The sequence below is a fragment of the Aquarana catesbeiana genome, linkage group LG05, assembly GCF_042186555.1.
Source record: "Aquarana catesbeiana isolate 2022-GZ linkage group LG05, ASM4218655v1, whole genome shotgun sequence".
Lineage (NCBI taxonomy): Eukaryota > Metazoa > Chordata > Amphibia > Anura > Ranidae > Aquarana > Aquarana catesbeiana.
Window position 1 is genome coordinate 106,468,230 of NC_133328.1, and position 22,494 is coordinate 106,490,723.

The 22,494-nt window shown below is 42.0% G+C and overlaps 1 protein-coding gene across 1 annotated transcript in view; it reads right to left on the reverse strand.

The window, feature by feature from the left end:
* The window catches only part of DNAH11 (dynein axonemal heavy chain 11), a 424,128-nt gene that overhangs the window by 101,347 nt on the left and 300,287 nt on the right, over window positions 1-22,494 (reverse strand). The window contains exons 61-65 of the mRNA XM_073630040.1: window positions 19,570-19,752; window positions 19,103-19,204; window positions 15,698-15,832; window positions 4,632-4,805; window positions 2,988-3,223 (exon numbers count right to left, since the gene is read on the reverse strand). Of these exons, the coding sequence (XP_073486141.1) occupies window positions 2,988-3,223; window positions 4,632-4,805; window positions 15,698-15,832; window positions 19,103-19,204; window positions 19,570-19,752 (830 nt within the window). The remainder of the gene's footprint in view (window positions 1-2,987; window positions 3,224-4,631; window positions 4,806-15,697; window positions 15,833-19,102; window positions 19,205-19,569; window positions 19,753-22,494) is intronic.

Here is a 22,494-nt window from a genome sequence, read left to right on the forward strand (position 1 = left end):
TGCGCTGGCAAGACGTCGAAAAAAGTCCTGCAAGCAGCATCTTTGCAGCGCTTTAGGAGCGGTGAATACGCCGCTCCTAAAGCACCCCTGCCCATTAAAATCAATAGGCAGCGCCGCCGAAGCGCCAGCAAAGCACCACTGCAGCAGCGATTTGTGGGCGCTTTTAACCCTTTTTTGGCCTCTAGCTTAAAATTCCCCCGCTAAAAAAAGCGCAGCCAAAACAACAGTAAAGTGCTGGGCGCTGCTCACTGTGAAAGTGCCCTTAGAGCTTAAAGCGATTGTAAAGTCAAATTTTTTAGAAATTCAAAATAACAAACATGTTATACTCACCTCCTCTGTGCAGTGGATTTGCACAGAGCAGCCCAGATCCTCCTCTTCTCGGGTCCCTCTTTGGCTTTCCTAGCCCCTCCCTCCTGTTGGGTGCCCTCACAGCAAGCAGATTGCTATGGGGCACCCGAGCTGAATCACAGCTCCCTGTGTCCATTTAGACACGGAGCCAGGGCCCGGCCCTGCCCCCTTTCTATTTTCATTGGCTGACTGACTGATTGACAGCAGCGGGAGCCAATGGCACCGCGCTGCTGTCTCAGCCAATGAGGAGGGGAGTCCAGGGCAGCCGAGACATTCCTACAACATTGCAGGAGCTAGAGGGACCTAAAGTAAGTATTAGGGGGGCTCCTGCACACAGAAGGCTTTTTATCTTAATGCATAGAACGCATTAAGATAAAAAATCTTCTGTCTTTACAACCAATTTAAATAATGAGGCGACGCACTGCTGACTTCCAGCATCTAATCATGTGCAAGCAAAATCCTTTTTTCTTTTATTTCACCACATTCACTAAGCTTTGGAACAAATTCCCTTGCAACGTACAAGGTAATAATTCACATACAGTGCCTTGAAAAAGTATTCATACTCCTTGAAATTTTCCACATTTTGTCATGTTACAACCAAAGACGTAAATGTATTTTATTGGGATTTTATGTCATAGACCAACACAAAGTGGCACATAATTGTGAAGTGGAAGGAAAATGATAAATGGTTTTCACAATTTTTTACAAATAAATATCGGAAAAGTGCGGCATGCATTTGTATTCAGCCCCCTTTACTCTGATACCCCTAACTTAAATCTAGTGGAAACAATTGCCTTCAGAAATCACCTAATTAGTAAATAGAGTCCACCTGTGTGTAATTTAAGCTCAATATAAATACATGTGTTCTGTGAAGCCCTCAGAGGTTTGCTAGAGAACCTTAGTGAACAAACAGCATTATGAAGGCCAAGGAACACACTAGGTCAGGGATAAAATTGTGGAGAAGTTTAAAGCAGAAGTATAAAAAAAATCCCAAGCTTTGAACATCTCATGGAGTACTATTCAATCCATCATCTGAAAATAGAAAGAGTATGGCACAACTGCAAACCTACCAAGACACGGCCCTCCACCTAAACTGACAGGCCAGCAAAGAGAGCATTAATCATAGAAGCAATTAAGAGGCCCATGGTAACTCTGGAGAGATCCACAGCTCAGGTGGGAGAATCCATCTACAGGACAACGATTAGTCATGCACTCCACAAATCTGGCCTTTATGGAAGAGTGGCAAGAAGAAAGCCATTGTTGAAAGAAAGCCATAAGAAGTTCCATTTGCAATTTGCAAGAAGCCATGTGGGGGATACAGCAAACATGTGGAAGAAGGTGCTTTGGTCAGATGAGACCAAAATTTAACTTATTGGCCTAAAAGCAAAACGCTATGTGTGGCGGAAAACTAACACTGCACATCACCCTGTACACACCATCCACACCGTGAAACATGCTGGTGGCAGCATCATGTTGTGGGGATGCTTTTCTTTAGCAGCGACAGGGAAGTTGGTCAGAGTTGATTGGAAGATGGATGGAGCCAAATACAGGGCAATCTTAGAAGAAAACCTTTTAGAGTTTGCAAAAAGACTTGAGACTGGGGTGGGGGTTCACCTTCCAGCAGGACAACCCTAAACATACAGCCAGAGCTACAAAGGAATGGTTTAGATCAAAGCATATTCATGTGTTAGAATGGCTCAGTCAAAGTTCAGACCTAAGTCCAATTGAGAATCTGTGCCAAGAGTTGAAAATTACTTTTCCCAGACACTCTCGATCCAATCTGACATAGCTTGAGATATTTTGCAAAAGAAGAATGGGCAAAAATTTCACTCTCTAGATGTGCAAAGCTAGTTGAGACATACCCAAAAAGACTTGCAGCTGTAATTGCAGCAAAAGATAGTTCTACAAAGTATTGATTCGGGGGCTGAATACAAATGCATTACACACTTTTCAGATATCTGTAAAAAATTTTGAAAAAGATTTATTATTTTTCTTCCACTTCAAAATTATGTGCCACTTTGTGTTGGTCTATCACATAAAATTTAAGATTTTGGTTGTAACATGACAAAATGTGGAAAATTTCAAGGGGTATGAATACTTTTTCAAAGCACTGTACATAGAACACATACTGTAATAGCACACATAATTGTCTTATTTTTTTAGTTAACATACAGCAGCCTAGCAATTAAATATGCAATCTAAAGAGAAAAAGAAACATAATGAAGAGAACCCCTTTTAATGGAATTTTAGTTTAGACAGTATTTGGGGACAAAATGTACCCAAATTATACCTGGCAAGAGAAGATACTTAAAAACTAGCTCTGTCCTTTCTACTGAAATTAATGCATACAAACAGTCATGAAAGCAATACATGGCCACACTAATGACATTTGATGTAATGTTTGCTCCATCAGTTTTAAAGCTTTTAAACATTTTAAAGCTTATACTAGACTTTAATGATTGGGTTTACATATGAAATTGCCATTTAAAAATGTACTAAATATGCGCTCCGTACTTGCCAAACTATCAGTGACTACTAGTGAGCCTCGGAGTAATAAGCTATGATGTTACAAAGTAGACCACATTACATTTCTGCAAAAGTATTAAGAATGTTGGTGATATCTTTTACTAAGCACCTACCCTTTCTGTCCTAAATGCATAACTTTTAAGGCAGCTCCATATTTATTCTTAATCCATTTGATGCCTTGCTGCTGGGGATCTATCATAAGAGGCCACCGCTCGCAGTTTATTAAAATAGTGGCATTTTCTGTTGACATTCTGTCTCCAGGCAGACCTTCATTATTCCAGGCGGCTACTGTAGCATCATCAGTCAGCATAGCAATCGGGTCCAGTCCTTCCGATATTGGAATTGCAACCTGAATGGGAAAATGCAGCCTGGTAAATTAAATCTCCATTGCAAAAGTATATCTAAAGTATTACAAATGTAATATTTTCAAATTTTTTCAAAATGTTTAAAAAAAAAAAAATGGTAACAGCAGATATATATATATATATATATATATATATATATATATATAGTAAATGTATAGGTCCTTAGCTATCTAGGCTTTATAGTTTTGGTGGACTCCCAACTTAGATTAGCTTTAAGCAGATGTAAACCCTGAATGACATTTAGGCAGATGTTAACTTACACTGAATGGTGTTTAGTTTGCTAAAGCAATACGTGTCAAACAACTACCATTTTATTTATTTTAATAAAATACTGGTTTTAACCTATATTAACCCTTTGTTGCATCTTGGTTTTGCTGATGTCCTGCAGCGTCTTTGCAGGAATCCTGTTGTCAATATGCACTCCAGCATTGCTCAGGACAATTTTACTGATAGTGAAAATAATGGTGTAACAAAACGTCTCACACTCCGCTTAAATGCTTTCGTCATATACCGCTTCCTCCCAGTCTGTACCCCAGTCTGAATATAGATATCAGATATTCCAACCGCTGCTAACAACCAACAAAACAAGACAATACTCGTTTGGGTTGCTGAACCTGGACTGTTTATTTGAACAAGAATACAGTCTTATATACAGTTGAAGAGGAGGTTCCCCGCCTCCTGCTCATTTTACTCTAACAATACACCTGTAACCAGAAACCTAATTAACATGAGCTAGTTTTCTAATCATTTACCCAGACTTGGTGACTCAGAGATATGACTTTTCAGGGTAGACTTTCCGTCTCCTTAATAATGTCCTTTTGCATTACATAACAGAATATCTTCCTAAATGCTTGTCGCTCCCTCAAATGCCAGGGCCCATAGTCGGTAGGCAAAAGGCTAGCATTCAGTCCCCTCCAAAAGCCTCTGTCCCTGGTGAGTCTGTCACAAATGGGCCATGCCTGAATAATGTGTGTTAAAAGATCCATTTGTTTTCATCAGAAGACTACTTAATAGGGTGACAATGCAGGTGCACAATTGAGAGTCAGAAAAAGAGCATTGTCACGCTATAACAGGAAGGACCAGAATAAAGACCTTCATGACAGTATCACTAGGTATTATTTTAAGAAAAAGACTGAACTAACATTAACATTTTAAAGCTTATACTAGACTTTAATGATTGGGTTTACATATGAAATTGCCATTTAAAAATGTACTAAATATGTGCTACGTACCAAACTATAAGTGACTACTAGTAAGCCTCAGACTAATAAGCTATGATGCTACAAAGTAGACCGTTTGCACTAATAATTTTGACATACAGTAAAAAAACTCTGACAGCACATTGTGTATTTCTATCAGCGACTTTCAGAATGAAAATGGTAAGGTTGTCACCTTTTGCGATTTGAGGAATGGAAGCCACATTTGCTCCAGCAGCTCCTGTCGATAGCGCTTTGCAAAGGACCCCATATAAGACACAAAAGCTGCTGTCAACAATACATCTCCACATAATGTCTTCTCCTGAGCTTCAAAGGTTTTAATAGATTTACTCCAGCGAACGTTTTCAGACTGGAAGAAACAAGACTCATGAGAAAGACTGAACACAATTGTAGTACTTATCTAGAAACATTTGGGTAGATCAATATCAGCTTCAAACAGAAAAAAATTAACAAGTCACATTTGTTAAAAAAGGTTTCCAGATGACAAGGTGCTACCAGTTGAACTGTAGTTAGGAAAACTTTAAAGGAGAATTATGGCCATACTTCTGCTATGGATCACTGTAGCATGCTGTATTTCACTTAGCCGGTCCAATCTAGGGGAAGATCCCGACTTCACAGTTGAGATCCACCCAGATCCCTGGATCGGCAGCTCAGCCTCTCAGCTGTGCCTCTCCCTCCCCTTCCCAGCCTAGCACGCCAGTGAGCGCTGGAGGGGCAGAGCAGAGAGCTGGTGACTGTTGTCTGCTCAGAGGGAAGAACTGAGCGATCAGCGGTGTTTGATTGCTCAGTTCTCAGTGATGCTGGATCCACCTAGGTGAGTATAAGTTTTGTTCTTTAATACACCAGTAGGCATATGGCTCTGTACTGTTTTAATGGCTCTTTTTGAGCAAATCTCAATTTTTCTAGGGAAGTTAAAGCCATCTTCCCTTCATAGGACAGGCACACTTTTGAACCTACTGAAATTTTAACAATATCTGCACACTAAAGGCTTGGTGTGCTATCCAATGGTCTTTTTCCAGTTTTTTAGAACATCGATTATCAGTGGTTGCTAATAGTGCATATTTTTAAGACACCAAGAGATTAGCGCAATTACTGCATCACTCATTGGACCACAGGTCTTTGTAGCTCTGCAGCTCCAAACATCCTACAATATGTAAATCAGTGTAACCCCCCTTTATATAATTTTCCAGAGTAATTTTTGCCCCTTTTTCTCCTATCGAGCAGGGAAGGGCCAGACCCTCTGTCAGGTTCTTTATTGTTGTCTGTGTTCACCCCACTTCCTGTACAAGTGATGGTGATCAATAAGACAGGAAGCCAGGTCAATTTTCTTCTGAAGAGACACAGTGTCAGGGCTGGGCTCAGCCCTTCCTTCTCAAAACTGGCCGCTCAGCTGTCTGCTAATTGCCAGCTCCTATCTCTCCACAGTGACTCATCTGTTGATGATATCCTGCTGATCTCTGCCTTAGCCTTGGTCACATCTATAGAAACGCTCTCCTGTGTTCCTGTTAAAGACTTGCTTGGCTGACATTCCTTCTGGCTCCAGATCCTGTTTGCTGTTCTACTGCGCTCATCTCTGGCTCCCTGACGTTTTGGCTTGTCTGACTATCCGTTCCGGTTCCTGAACTCTGGCTATGTTTTGACTACGTTTACTCTGTTTACCATTTTTTATTATTATTAAATAAGTGTGATTTAACTGTACTTCTGTCTCAATCTGATTCATGTTTTCTGACATACAGACAGCAATAACAAAAGTAAGATATTATTAGAACCTCTTTTGGGGTTTTACTATTTTTGGATATACCAATTGGGGAAGTTCCCCTTGCCAATTAACCACTGTCCCTCGGCAGTGATCAGTGGGACAATTAGAAAAAAATCTCAATGCAGGCAATAGCATAATCCTCCATATTCTCACAGGCTTAGATGCACGATATGGAAATTATAAGAAAATAAGGATATTGGCACCCATAAGTATTTACAAAGTGGGGCAGTTGGCTGCACTCAGTATATGCTAAGATGAAAATATAAGCTATTCTAGGTGCCAACTTTATCAACAAAATTTAAAAGCCAAGGTTTAAAATATAAGATAAGTGTTTAGTTAAAGCTTGACATCAGGAAGACAGGTAAATATACAGTTAAATAACATATACATGCACAACCTTGCTAGGCAAATATTTATTTAGTAATTCTGTATAGTGCACCCCTACCAGAGACGACAAACAGGTCATGCACACCCTGAGAGCAATTGACCAATACATCCTGGTCTAGAACCTGTCCAAGCTTGTGTTTGCACAATGAGGGACCAGCAACATACTGACGAATTCAGCTATCAATTCTGGTCAACATGTTCCAGGTCAGCACATGATTATGCTGCGCCTCCCTTCTGCTCTGTGCAGGAGGCCAAAATCAAAAAATATTTAGGTACATTTGTATAATATATAATATAAACAAATACAAATCAATAACTGGTATATCAGTACACAAAAGTATAATTTTGTTCAAGACTACTCTTCCATAGTCCATACATTTATAAAAAAAGTAAATACAACATATATAAAGCTTAAAATAACACAAATTTAAGCAGTACAAAGTTAAGGCCTTCTTGTATTATTACGCTTTACTCCAATATAAGCTTGTACTTACGGTGTACATATACTTACAAAGCTGCCTTTCAACTCTAGTGTATTTCATTAAAGCATTACTGAATAAATATGGTTACTTCATAAAGATTAGGTACCATTTTTTAGCAATTAAATCATGAGGAGTGCCGGAGTCACAGTGAAAGATGGCAACAGCAGCTCCAGCACTTATTGCATTTGATGTTCTTCAGAAGTAATCATGATGCTATTAATAGCCAATAAGTAAGTCTGCCACTTTAACTTATCACCTACTGTGCAGAAAACTCTCTTCATTTAGAAGGCAAAAAAAACCCCCTTGATATATCCATTTTGTGAATTCTGCTTGCGAGTAAGTCATAAACAACAATAAAAATCCGTTCTTTAATCTGCAAAAGAACTTTGGAAAAAAAAACTGCAAGATTTTGTAAACATAGAGTGGTCATCTATTTGAATCTTCAATAATTTCAACATACCATCCATGTATCATAAATCATAAGTGACATTGGCTAACAAGAGTTTAAGTGCAGGAACATGCAGTGTAATACATTTCCAGACAGTTAAAAATCACTATAATTTCATTCTAATGTATTATAGATTGCTTGTAATGTCATCCTGGCTGGGATGACCCATTTCTAATTTTTAACAGCTGCTTAGCTTAGGAGTTAGTTAATGATTAAATATAAACTGCCTGAATTATTCGACTGATGCGTCAGCTTCCAGGTCAATGTAATAAGGAGGAAATAACACTTCAGTTATTGGTTTTCATGTGTCCTAATCAAAACATATTCATTTGCCTTTTAGATTACAAGTCTCAATTAATCCATTTATATATTGTGCCTATACTGTGCAAAACTTTTCTCATTTAACGTCACTTAAAGGAGAACTCCCAAAATAGAATGGAAATAAGGAGAACTATCAAACTAGAAAACGTGTTTTGGATAAGACTCTCCTAGCACAACCTGGACCACAAAGTTGTCATGTTTAAACACTTCCATACCATTGAACATCATATGACATCCTGGGCTTTCAAAGGAGATATCTGAATGATGCCTGCAGCTACAGACATCATTCAGATATCTTTTTTTTTCTGCCGGTGATTCCCTGCACAGTAAAAACCATCATAGTGGCAGTTCAGCCGCTTGATTGTTTTTACAGGCAGTGGGAGGGGACGTCTGTGGGGACGTAGTGCTTCTACTGGCTCGCCCATGCGATCGGCAAGGCAGAGATAGAATCCGCTGGTGGCGGAAGTTTACCATAGAGCTGACCGAGGACCAGATGGTCCCCGGTCAGCTCTATGACTCTCGGAGGCTGGGCGTGACATTATGATGTCACGTCTGGCCCTGGCACTTGTAAACATTGTCGTGTGTTCGGCTGGAAAGGCTGAGAACGTTTCTTTTTTTCTTTATGTCAGGCTTTCCAGCCTAGAGGAGAGATGTGGGTTCCTATAGACCTCACATCACTCAATAAAGAGGACCTGTCATGCCCTATTCCTATTACAAGTGATCAAAAAAAAAGCAAAAGGGAAAGTTTAAACTAAATAAATAAAAATAAATTACAATGAAAGCGCCCCGTCCCCTCGTGCTTGCATGCAGAAGCGGACCTATACGTAGGTTGCGTCCGCATATGTAAATAACGTTCTAACCCCACATGTGAGGTATCCCTGCAAACGTTAGAGCAAGATTAATAATTCTAGCGCAAGACCTCCTCTGTAACTCTAATGCCCTGTACACACGGTCGGACATTGATCGGACATTCCGACAACAAAATCCATGGATTTTTTCTGACGGATGTTGGCTCAAACTTGTCTTGCATACACACGGTCACACAAAGTTGTTGGAAAATCCGATCGTTCTGAACGTGGTGATGTAAAACACGTATGTCGGGACTCCAAACGGGGCAGTAGCCAATAGCTTTCATCTCCTTATTTATTCTGAGCATGCGTGGCACTTTGTGCGTCGGATTTGTGTACACACGATCGGAAATTGCGACAACGGATTTTGTTATCGGAAAATTTTATGGCCTGCTCTCAAACTTTGTGTGTCAGAAAATCTGATGGAAAATGTGTGATGGAGCCCACACATAGTCAGAATTTCCGACAACAGGGTCCTATTACACATTTTCCATCTGAAAATCCGACCGTGTGTACAGAGCATTAGGCTGGGTTTACATATGACCCGCATGCTGCACACAGCAGGGGCCCGGTGCATCCTGGTTCACCATTTCAGCCCAAATTTTTGGCTGAATTCGGACCTGAAGCGCACAAAACAGCGTTTTTGTGCCAATCGTACTGGACCCACTGCAGAGTTACAGTGGGGCAAAAAAGTATTTAGTCAGCCACCAATTGTGCAAGTTCTCCCACTTAAAAAGACGAGAGAGGCCTGTAAATTTCATCATAGGTATACCTCAACTATGAGAGACAAAATGTGGAAACAAATCCAGACAATCACATTGTCTGATTTTTTAAAGAATTTATTTGCAAATTATGGTGGAAAATAAGTATTTGGTCACCTACAAACAAGCAAGATTTCTGGCTCTCACAGACCTGTATCTTCTTCTTTAAGAGGCTCCTCTGTCCTCCACTCATTACCTGTATTAATGGCACCTGTTTGAACTTGTTATCAGTATAAAAGACACCTGTCCACAACCTCAAACAGTCACACTCCAAACTCCACTATGGTGAAGACCAAAGAGCTGTCGAAGGACACCAGAAACAAAATTGTAGACCCGCACCAGGCTGGGAAGACTGAATCTGCAATAGGCAAGCAGCTTGGTGTGAAGAAATCAACTGTGGGAGCAAGAATTAGAAAATGGAAGACGTTCAAGACCACTGATCAGGGGCGTTGCTAGGTGGCAAAAAGACCATGGGCTTCAGCCCAAAGTCCAAGGCTGGCACGGGGCACGCTGAGTTTTTTGGTTGGGCGGAGGGGTTGTGTGGCAGGGGGTAAGCTCACTTGCTGGTTGCTGCCTGGCTTACCAGTGCCCATCAATGCTGACCACTAAACTGACCCACCTACCTGACACACACTGACCTACATACACTGACCAACCTGACACACACTGACCTACCTGACCTACACTGACCTACCTGACACACACGACACACACTGACCTACATACACTGACCTACCTTGACCTACCTGACACACACTGACCTACATACACTGACCTACCTGACACACACTGACCTACCTGACACACACTGACCTACCTGACACACACTGACCTACATACACTGACCTACCTGACACACACACACACACTGACCTACCTGACACACACAAACTGACCTACCTGACCTACACTGACCTACCTGACACACGCTGACCTACCTGACCTACACACACTGACCTACACTGACCTACATACACTGACCTACCTGACCTACACTGCCTACATACACTGATCTACATACACTGACCTACCTGACACACACACACACTGACCTACCTGACACACACACACTGACCTACCTGACACACACTGACCTACATACACTGACCTGACACACACTGACCTACATTGACCTGACACACACTGATCTACCTGACCTACACTGACCTACATACACTGACCTACCTGACACACACGACACACACTGACCTACATACACTGACCTACCTGACCTACATACACTGACCTACCTGACACACACTGACCTACACTGACCTACCTGACACACACTGACCTACATACACTGACCTACCTGACACACACACACACTGACCTACCTCACACACACACACACTGACCTACCTGACCTACACTGACACACACTGACCTACACACACTGACCTACACTGACCTACATACACTTATCTACCTGACCTACACTGCCTACATACACTGACCTACATACACTGACCTACCTGACACACACACACACACTGACCTACCTGATACACACACACTGACCTACCTGACACACACTGACCTACACTGACCTACATTGACCTGACACACACTGACCTACCTGACCTACACTGACCTACATTGACCTTCCTGACCTATACTGACCTACCTGACACACACTGACCTACACTGACCTACATACACTGACCTACCTGACACACACTGCCTACATACACTGACCTACCTGACACACACTGACTTACATACACTGACCTACCTGACACACACTGACCTACCTGACGCACACTGACCTACATACACTGACCTACCTGACACACTGACCTAATACACTGACCTACCTGACACACTGACCTACCTGACCTGACACACACTGACCTACACTGACCTACATACAATGGCCTACACGACACACACTGACCTACATACACTGACCTACCTGACCTGACACACTGAACTACCTGACATACACTGACCTACAATGACCTGACACACACTGACCTACCTGACACACACTGACCTACATACACTGACCTACCTGACACACACTGATCGACCTGACATATACTAACCTACCAGACACACACCGACCTACACACACTGACCTACATGCACTGACCTACCTGACACACACTGTCCTACATACACTGACCTACCTGACACACACTGACCTACATACACTGACCTACCTGACACACACTGACCTACCTGACCAACACTGACCTACCTGACACACACTGACCTACCTGACACAGACTGACCTACATGCACTGACCTACCTGACCCACACTGACCTACCTGACATACACTGACCTGACACACACTGACCTACCTGACCCACCCTGACCTACATATACTGACCTGACACACACTGACCTACATACACTGACCTGACACACACTGACCTGGTACCTGACATACACACACACATACACACTGACTGACCTACCTGAGTGATAAGGAGGAGACAGACTTCATGTGTCCAGGCAGGTCCTGCAGCAGCAGCAGCTCAGCCATGGTGCTGGTGTGCAAGGCAGCCAGATGAGCGGGGATTGATGTGGCACGGCGGCTGCATTGGAATTCCTGCCTTCTTCCAGTCACAGCGAGCTGGGAGAGGACTGATAGGTGGAGCGCAGGCTCTGGGAGGTGCTGGGGATACTGCTCAGGGTGGCGGTGTCTTCTCTCTCTTTCGCTCTCTCCCTCCCTCCTGGGCTCTTCCCGGCTGCCCAGGTATCTCCTCCCTGCTGCTCTGCACACCACCGGGCAAGCGGTGTGACGCTCCAGTCCACAACTCGCAGGCCAGGCCCCGTGAGCACTAGCGCGGAGGATGAGGAAGTGCAATTCTCCTCCGCTTTGAATGTTGGGCAGTGACGTCACTAGTTGCTAGCCGCTAGGTGGCTATAGCAACCAGTGACCAAGAGTAAAGTCAGGTGGAGGCGGGGGGAGCTGGAGCCAGGGCCAGCGCTACCATGGCTCAGTCCGCCCCTGTCCCCTGCATTCTGCACCGGGACAAGAGACTCAGGGCTATTGGCCACAGACTCTGGGCTGTAGCCTCAATAGCCACCCCCTGACGACGCCTCTGCCACTGATAATCTCCCTCGATCTGGGGCTCCACACAAGATCTCACCCCGTGGGGTCAAAATGATCACAAGAATGGTGAGCAAAAATCCCAGAACCACACGGGGGGTCCTATTGAATGACCTGCAGAGAGCTGGGACCAACGTAACAAAGGCTACCATCAGTAACACAGTACGCCGCCAGGGACTCAAATCCTGCAGTGCCAGACGTGTCCCCCTGCTTAAGCCAGTCTGAGGTTTGCTAGAGAGCATTTGGATGATCCAGAAGAGGATTGGGAGAATGTCATATGGTCAGATGAAACCAAAGTAGAACTGTTTGGTAGAAACACAACTCGTCGTGTTTGGAGGAGAGAGAATGCTGAGTTGCAACCAAAGAACACCATACCTACTGTGAAGCATGGGGGTGGCAACATCATGCTTTGGGGCTGTTTCTCTGCAAAGGGAACAGGACGACTGATCCGTGTACATGAAAGAATGAATGGGGCCATGTATTGTGAGATTTTGCGTGCAAACCTCCTCCCATCAGCAAGGGCATTGAAGATGAAACGTGGCTGGGTCTTTCAGCATGACAATGATCCCAAACACACCACCCGGGCAACGAAGGAGTGGCTTCGTAAGAAGCATTTCAAGGTCCTGGAGTGGCCTAGCCAGTCTCCAGATCTCAACCCCATAGAAAACCTTTGGAGGGAGTTGAAAGTCCGTGTTGCCCAGAGACAGCCCCAAAACATCACTGCTTTAGAGGAGATCTGCATGGAGGAATGGGCCAACATACCAGCAACAGTGTGTGACAACCTTGTGAAGACTTAAAGAAAACGTCTGACCTCTGTCATTGCCAACAAAGGATATATAACAAAGTATTGAGATGAACTTTTGATATTGACCAAATACTTATTTTTCACCATAATTTGCAAATACATTCTTTCAAAAATCAGACAATGTGATTGTCTGGATTTGTTTCCACATTTTGTCTCTCATAGTTGAGGTATACCTATGATGACAATTACAGGCCTCTCTCATCTTTTTAAGTGGGAGAACTTGCACAATTGGTGGCTGACTAAATACTTTTTTGCCCCACTGTATGTGAACCGGCTCCATAGAGAGCCAGTCAAAATCTCCTGTTATTGTGAATTGGATGCAGGGAACCCACATCCAATTTGCAATGGAGTGAACCCAGCCTAAACTGGTAACCTGTAACATTTTTTTAAAGCTTAGCCTATGGAGATTTTTAAGTACCAAAGTTTGGTGCCATTCCACGAGTGTGTTTTAAAGCATGACATGTTAGGTATCTATTTACTCAGCTTAACATCATCTTTCACTATATATCAAAAAATTGGGCTAACTTTACTGATTTTTTTTTGTTTTTTTTTTTAATTAATGAAAGTGTTTTTTTTTCCAAACAAATTGTGTTTGAAAACTGCTGCGCAAATACCGTATGACATAAAAAATTGCAATGACCACCATTTAATTCCCTAGGATGACTACCAAAAAAATATATATAATGTTTGGGGGTTCTGAGTAATTTTCTACATTTTTACATGTAGGAGAAGAATGCCAGAATTGGCCCAATATAGAAGCGGTTAAAATAGAACGAAACCCGCTAATTTAACAGTTTACTAAAACAGTGACATTAAATGCATGTCGTGAATCCTAACTGTCACAGTTGCTTGTGCTCTTAATCAAACTTTAAAGCCATCAAATGGCCTATGTCATAATTGATCACATGTGCAGCACCATGGCAACTGCCGATCAAACAGAGGCCAAAATGGCAGCTTCTATGGATAGCAGGATTTAGCTTTAAGTCCCAAAATTGCAGTCGGTAGGAGGAGTAATAGCATGTTCATAGTGTCTACACCTTTCCTGGTCCCTTCTGAAGTAAGAAGGTCTCACACTGATTCACAGAAAAAAACTGAGAAAACTGTGGAAGTCATTACCTGTAACCTATACACTTTCAGTGTGATAACTTGGTAGAGAAGGAAGCAAGTGAACATTTGACATAACAAGGTCAACTTTCTAATTTGTTTTTGTGCCTATTCGCAGCTATAAGCATATGTTGCAGGGCACGTGGTAACACATACGTAGGTGTTAATTGGCCCTTAGTGTGTTTTTTAAAGAGAAACTATAAACTGCAACACATATTATCTCCATAAGATAGATCTCAGTTTTCTTATTGGGTACTTTATTTATCTTACATTGCAGAAAATGCACCAGGAGAAGCGAGACTCCCACGCAGGAGTAGGAGTAAGTCTTTTGGTCAGATCAGAGGAACTGTAAAAACCCACATGAAAGCACAAATGCCTAGTGCATTATCACAATTAAATTGTATTAAATTTATTAAATAGTACGTAAGGAACAAGCGCTCCAAATACCAACTCCAGCCGTAAGGCAAAGGCGTCTATCCAAACATGGCAAAGCTAACGTGTTTCGGAGGTCACGCCCTCCTTCTTCTGAGCTCGGAAGAAGGTGGCAAGATCCCTAAAATGCGCTAGCTTTTTGACCATGCCGTGACTGAACAGACGCTTTTGCCTAGTGGCCAAGGCTTAGGCGCATTTGTGCCTTCCTCTGTGTTTTCACAGTTTGTTAAAGATTTCCCATCTGAGGAGGGCTGCATTGAGTGAAGAGTTTTGGTGACACCATTGGATGCGCTGCTGCTTGAGCGCTGGAGTGTTTTTATATATAGATCAGAGGAGATATCAAGTCAAGAAGTTTGCACTGAGAGACATACAATAATATGTTGTAAGTCTGTCAGTTCACCACTGTCTATTCGTAACTGAAATAATAATTTTAAAGCCTACTTTTTTTTTTTTAATCAGCACAAGAGATATTAGTGTCCCTTGTACTGCTGGCTGCTCGCTTAGTTGAAAGCTGAAGCCTTCTCCCCCCATTCCCAATACCCCTGCAGCCTTAATCTTCCCATGCTGTGGGAAATAATACCATTGGCTAGACCTGCCATAGGTACTTGCCAAGAGTACCAACTATGCCTGTCATTTCTACCCCCCTCCGCTATTCATTGAAGCTGTACTACAGCTTCCATCAATGAAAAGGGATGTACGAATAGAGGAGGTGGACCTTCCATTTATCCGGTTCTCCATTCATAGCGCTTGATCAGCAGAACATCAAATGAACACAAAAAAGTTGGTACGATAAAACTGTTGACTGCACAATAGAAATAAAGAAATACTAACCTCCAGCCCCTTCACAAGCCTGTTGGCCAGCTCTATGGTAGAGTTAGTACGGTTCACTTCCTCCTGACAACGGATCTTCTCGCCAGTTGCTTTTTCAAATGACTTTGTCAGTCTTTGCAAGTTGTTGTCAAGATCCTAATGTTAAAGAAGATAATTCATTATTATCATCAATTGTCAGCATTTTTCTTCAGCTATATTGACAGTCTATGTGGTTGAATGCCCCCAGAGAATAATATGCTATTTAGAAATGAAAGGATAAAATGCTTGCTTCGTTCACATTTGGTCTGTGACAATTATAGAATGTTCCTGCAGCGTTAAGCAGAGGATAGACATGAGATGGTGGCAGGAATCGGAATCTGTTCAGGGAGCTACATGCATAGGCTCCAATGTTCCTCTTGTCTAACATACACACATACTTGTATAGTGGGGAGATACATTTAATGACAGAGCCTAATACTGGCTAAACACTGTACAAATGTTAGCCAGTTTCTGATGAACCAGCCCTGCCGTTCCCCTCCTGCCCAACCTCTTTTAGATGAAAACTGATGGAGCTAGGCAGAAAACTGTTGTCCAAACAACCGTCAGATGCAGCTGTTGGTCAAGTATTCTGACCGCCTTCGTCAGAGGGGGGTTCATCCATCTAAGGCTGTATAGTGTAGATGGCCAGCCCTATAATGGGGGACACCTGGAGGCAGTCTTATCCTAGAGGGACCACTTAAACAGTCTCATTCTGAGGGTCCTATATAGAGGAATAATTATTTTATCTGAGGACAATGGCTGGAGGTGTTCACTTACTATAAACAATTATCATCCAATCTAGTCAAAATCTTCCAGGTTAGTTGACAATCACCTAACATCTAAAGCTTTCCATACACTTAAAGGAACTCTGCCAAGAGACATATGCTGGCTGCCACAGCTGACCTTTTTGTTTTCAAAATGCTGGATGAATAGCTTTAAATCAAATCTTTGATGGTGAGTTACAGACCTGGAACAAGTAGGCAGATCAGGTGTTCTGACTCTGCCAGTTGCATGCTTGTTCATGGGGCACCCTGAAGTCAGACACACCCAGGCATCTAGTATGTTCAAGAGGAATTCTGTATGGTTTGAAATACAGCTTTTCTTTAAGAAGGTAATTGGCCACATAAGCATAATCTGACTACTCACGGGTAACAGATAGAAGAGAGCCACATAAACTTACAGACATGTCTAGACTGGACTTGCGGTTGAGCTTTATAGAGAGGAAGGCTGCTAGAGGAAGGAGTTGCAGTCAGGGGCTGGACTGTTTTGGGGGGAACAATAGTAATCAAACAGGGCTTTTTTTAACCTGACTTCTTCAACCCTAACCCCCCCCCCCCCCACAGAATGTTCTGTTGGAGTTGTCCGAGGGAACCACAGATACAAGATATTTGCTCTATTGGTTCAAAAATGGTCACATCAAGAGACGTTCAACTCATGTCTTTAGATAACCTAAGCGCACCACCCACCAAAATGTTTTCTCCCACAGTAAATTCATGGAGCACATAGAAAGTTAAATACAAGTTTTATTGAAAAGGAATATCCTCTCCAGGTTAGCTATAGCCAAGCGAGGATTGTGACAAACTTCATTGCAGGTCCATATCTGCTTCTTTTTTGAAAATAGAGACAACTCAAATAACTGCTAAGCTGAAGGTTCTTAATGTTCACCCAATCAGTTTAATTACTATTAAAGACTATACCCCTTAGAATCTCTTTAGATGTTTACTCTCTAAACCAGGGATGAAATTACATGTGCTAAAACCTTTCAATTCTAAAGTTACCAAATTTCAGGCAACACAGAGCCTGTACTAGAACCTAAACCTTCTGTAGCTCTCTGTAGACCCATGGGAGGAGCAGTGAGCCAATTATGTGAACAAGGAAATTAGGATTTTGGGAACTCTTGTTTCGATTTTTTTTGTTATAAAATCACGTTCCAAAATAATAAAGCTTGCAAAAATATAAATTGTAATTGTTTATTTGTATCGCTTACAAAATGCAAAGTTAGCAAACAGAAGAAAAATCGAAATCAAGTCAATGTTTGGTGTGACTACCCTTTGGTTTCAAACCAGCATCAATTCTTACACTTGCACACTTGCCCAAAGTTAGACATTAGACATTTTGTAGGATTAGAACCAGGTGTATGATTAACCAATTATACCAAGCAGGTACTGAGGAACATCAATTTCATATGTAGGTTGAAACACAGCTGTGTAGAAGACTTAAAACTGGGCAAAGATCATCAAACTTTGCTACTAAGGTGAGGCTGAGGAAGACACTTTTATTTTACAGGTCATACACCATGGCAAGACTGAGCACAGCAACAAGACACAAGGTGGTTATACTGAATCAGCAAGGTCTCTCCAAGCAGATATTTCAAAGCAGACAAAAAGCACAAAGAAACGGGCAATGCTGAGGACCGTAGATGCAGTGCTCGGCCAAGGAAACTTAATGCAGCAAACGAAAGACACATCATGCTTACTTCCGCATTGGAAGATGTCCAGCAGTGCCATCAACAAAGAACTGGTGGAAACCAGTCGGACCCATGCACACCCATCTACTGTCCAAAGACGTCTGGCCAGAAGTGGTCTTTAAAGAAGAACTGCGGCATGTGCTCTGGACTGATGAGTCAAAATATATAATATTTGGCTGTAGCAGGAGGCAGTTTGTTCCTGAAGGGTTGGAGAGTGATACAATAATGAGTGTCTGCAGGCAACAGTGAAGCATGGGCATGGAGGTTACTTGCAAGTTTGGGGCTGCATTTCTGCAAATGGAGTTGGGGATTTGGTATGTATCAGTGGTGTCCTCAATGCTGAGAAATACAGGTAGATACATATCAATCATGCCATATCATCAGGGAGGCGTGTGATTGGCCCCAAATGTATTCTGCAACAGGACAACAACCTCACACATGCAGCCAATGCCATCAAGTACTTTCTTCAACGTAATGAAGAACAAGGAGTCCTGGAAGTGACTGTTTGGCCCCCCACAGAGCCTTTATCTCAACATCATCCAAGTCTGTCTGGGATTACATGAAGAGACAGAACAATTTGAGGCACACTGCATCCACGGGAGATCCGTGGTTAGTTCTCCAAGATGTTTGGAAAACCTCCCTGCTGAGTTCCTTCAAAAACTGTGTGCAAACGTACCTAGAAGAATTGATGCTGTTTTGAAGGCAAAAAGTGGCCACAACAAATATTGATTTCATTTGGATTTCTCTTCTGTTCATCTTCTTTCCATTTTGTTAATAAAAAATAAAATATGAACACTTCTATTTCTGAAAGCATTCTTAATGTGCAGCATGTTTTTACACATGCCCATATTTATATATATATATATATATATATATATATATATATTATATATATACACACACACGTCATACAAACTTACATGAAGCTTTTTCCTAATTGTATCAAGTTTCTCAGTAGCTCCTTTAAGATCATCATTGGCTTGAGACAGAGCTCGACGCTTGGGTTCCACATCACAATAAACCTAAAAAGAGAAGAGAAAAGGTTAGTGTGCAGCTCAGGCAGGTAGTGCAGTGTGATGTGGTGTTCAAGGCAAGCTATTAGAGTACTATACAGTTATCTCTGTGTTTCCCCCAAGCATGCAAGCAGTGAATCAACATTAAAGATTTAAACTAGCTCTACCTGACAAATAAATAAGAATATATCATTGTTATTGTTATAGCATTGTTATTCAATAGTAATGTGGCCATTTTGGGGGCCGTCTATAGATTGCTAAAGAGGAGACATGGAGATTTTCTGAATGAAAAGGGAAAAAAATAGGAAAAAGAAAAGGAAAAAATAAAGAAAGGCTATCAAACAATCCAAACAGAAATAGTATGAAATTAGTACCTCATAGTATTTAACTATATTAATGACCCAGGCGCAGAGACCAGCTGCAGCAAAGGACTTTGTGCGAACTAAATCAGGATTAAAAATGGGATTATTCAGGTACTGCTCTTTCGCCGCTTTAAGGCAATTTTCGTGGATATGTTCCTTGTCGTAGTTTATTAAAGCTTGTAGAAAATCATCAACCTGCAACAATTAATCACATGATGAATACATCCAAATAGCAAACCAATACAAACATTTTTGATCAATACACTAATGCTAATATTAAACAAGAATTATCACATACTGCATTTTTCTTAACAGCTATACTCAGTTGCTGTTTAGAAGAAGTTGGGAATGATCTCCTCCACACTGTGGAGAAAGAGAGATTCACCCTGACAACTGCTGTGTGTAGTGTTTCAAGGAGTGGATTGCTTTCCTTATCCTTATGTACCAGTGTGTTGCACTGATGTAGCTCAGCAGGGGAAAGACAAACTGTTATTATTATATCCCTAAAAATCAAGGCATGGTAAATAGGGCTATTTGGTATGCCCTACCCTCAATTATCAATCTGGCATTTTCATCTTTACCCAGTCACATGTCACAAAAGCCTGACTCTTTTTTCATTCCTTTCCATGAGAACTTCTTTTTTTATAAATTCATAAGATTAAACAGTGAAAATACCAATAGAGTATCACAGTAACATACAGATATGTCAAAGGCACATGGTCAAGGGTAAGGTTTTACAAACACCTATTAGGTGGAGAAGGACAACACAGGTACTATGTATACAGAACATGAACAAGGTCATCAACAAAAGGGGTAACCCTCTACTGGACCCTTGTAGAGAATATACCCCACATCAGGAAGGTTAGAAGTATTATCACTATATGCCCGGATCCAGGAGTACAGCTTATCTGCAATGTTCATGACTTCATCTGGAATAGAACGATAAGTTTCAGGGCTTGATCAGCAAAAGGTGGGTGGGGAGAGGCACGAGTGTATAAGGTAACATGTGTCCCTTAGCGGAATGGAAAATAATTGGGACTAATGAAGAAGATAGCCAATAGTCTGATCCTTATCCTTATTTTATTTTTACCTGAGACACAGAGTTGTGGATGGACATACACTCCAGTAGGTTGCAAGAGGGAGATTCCTGTAACTGTGTGTTCCCACAGTGCTGTCAACCACTTGACAGTAGGGCATAGCAACATGATATTGCTGCATCAGCAGGAAATTCATGCATGGCTGGCGCGTACTATAGTGTCTTGCAATCTTCACTTCCAACTTTCTGCTAATATGTATCAGTGCTTTGGTGAGTGATCCCTGTAGCTTGCAGGTTCCATCTCTGTTTCAAGCTCAGAGTCAGAAGCTTATAAACAGTATATCTGTGCTTTCAAGGATGTGTGCTTTATATGGAGCCTTAATCATTAAGTGACTTATACTGTGATATGCATACCTTGAAGTACTGACTTTTAGCTATCCTAGATGGAGGTTTTTTTATGCTAATCTGCCTACAGTGACTATAAAGTGCCTAAAGTGACTATATGGTTACATGGATACTACTTTGAACTCTTCAGCTATAGAATATGTTTCAGTATATGTGCTCTATATTGTGCATGTAGTCTCCATATAAACTTGCTTCACATCCGCTCCAAAGAAATTTCCCTTGCTTCAGCGCATTTTATAATACATGCTTACACAGGCTACAACAAATTAATTGTTCATGATGACATGTTATATGCTTTATATGTTATTTAATTTTTTTTCTGTGTTTGGTTCTTTTTTTTTTTGCTGTGCTTGCTTGATGTTGGTGGGTTATTATGTGCAACAATTAGAGGGTGACAACGTTGTCAAGATACTTTAACCACATAATACGATTTTTTTAAGGCTGGGGTCCTAATTCAAGATTTTTTTTTGTATAGTGTGTGTTTCAATAAACATTTATCTTTTTGTATCTATCCTTTAAACCATTTATTGTCTTCAGTTTCCTGATACTTCTGTAACCTCTGAACATTGGGAGGGCGTTACTAGCAGTGCCTGCATCACACACTAGAGATCTAGACTCTGGCCACTGCACTATTTTTCCTATAATCCCTCACAAAATTTTGTGAGCAGCTCCGTAAGCATTGATAGAGATACTTTTTTAAAACATAGAGCCATATAGCAGCAGTTCCCTCCATATCCTTTTTTTTTCTATTCTATCTTTTATTTTGAAATCATGCCTGGTTTAGCAGTCCAAGATGCAGAATATCTAAAGTCATGGATGTATGCCAAGCAAGGTAGACTGAAATGTATGCCTCAAAGGAAGACCTACAGTAATTCATGATTCACATGAGGCAGATTGTCAGACTTTTACTTACCAGACTGATGAGTCCGCTTGGGCAGAGGGTAGACTCCCTTACTTATCCGACTCACGGCCCCTGGTAGAGCAGACAGGAGGCACAAGAGTGCGGAATGGTATGAGAGCCTGCTGAAGAGATCCAGGTACAGAATGAGAGATGATCTTCAGACAACAGGTCAGTAGTCCGTAACACTGGTAACAGGTGCTGAGCAGGAGCAAGACAGGCAGATCGGGACACAAGCAGGGTTCGGCAACAGACTGGCAGCAAGGTACAATAGGAGCAGGCAGAAGCGGAGTCAAACAGGCCAAGGTCAGGTACAGGCAGCAAACAGGAGAATCCAAGGGCAATCCGGGTCGTCAGGAGATCAGGTAAACAGGAAGACAAGACAGGAAACAGGAACTATGGCACAGGAAGCTGATGATCAGGCAGCACTGAACAGAGTGCCTGACAAACCTAAATAGGCCGGCTTGCTCACAGGCGCGCCCCAAGGCGGCCAATACCATGACCAGCAAGGTGAGCTCTCTGACAATGTCCCCTCCCTAAGGGCAGCCTCCGGATGCCCAGCCGGGCCAACTTGGAGGCATGAACATTTCTGAAAGTC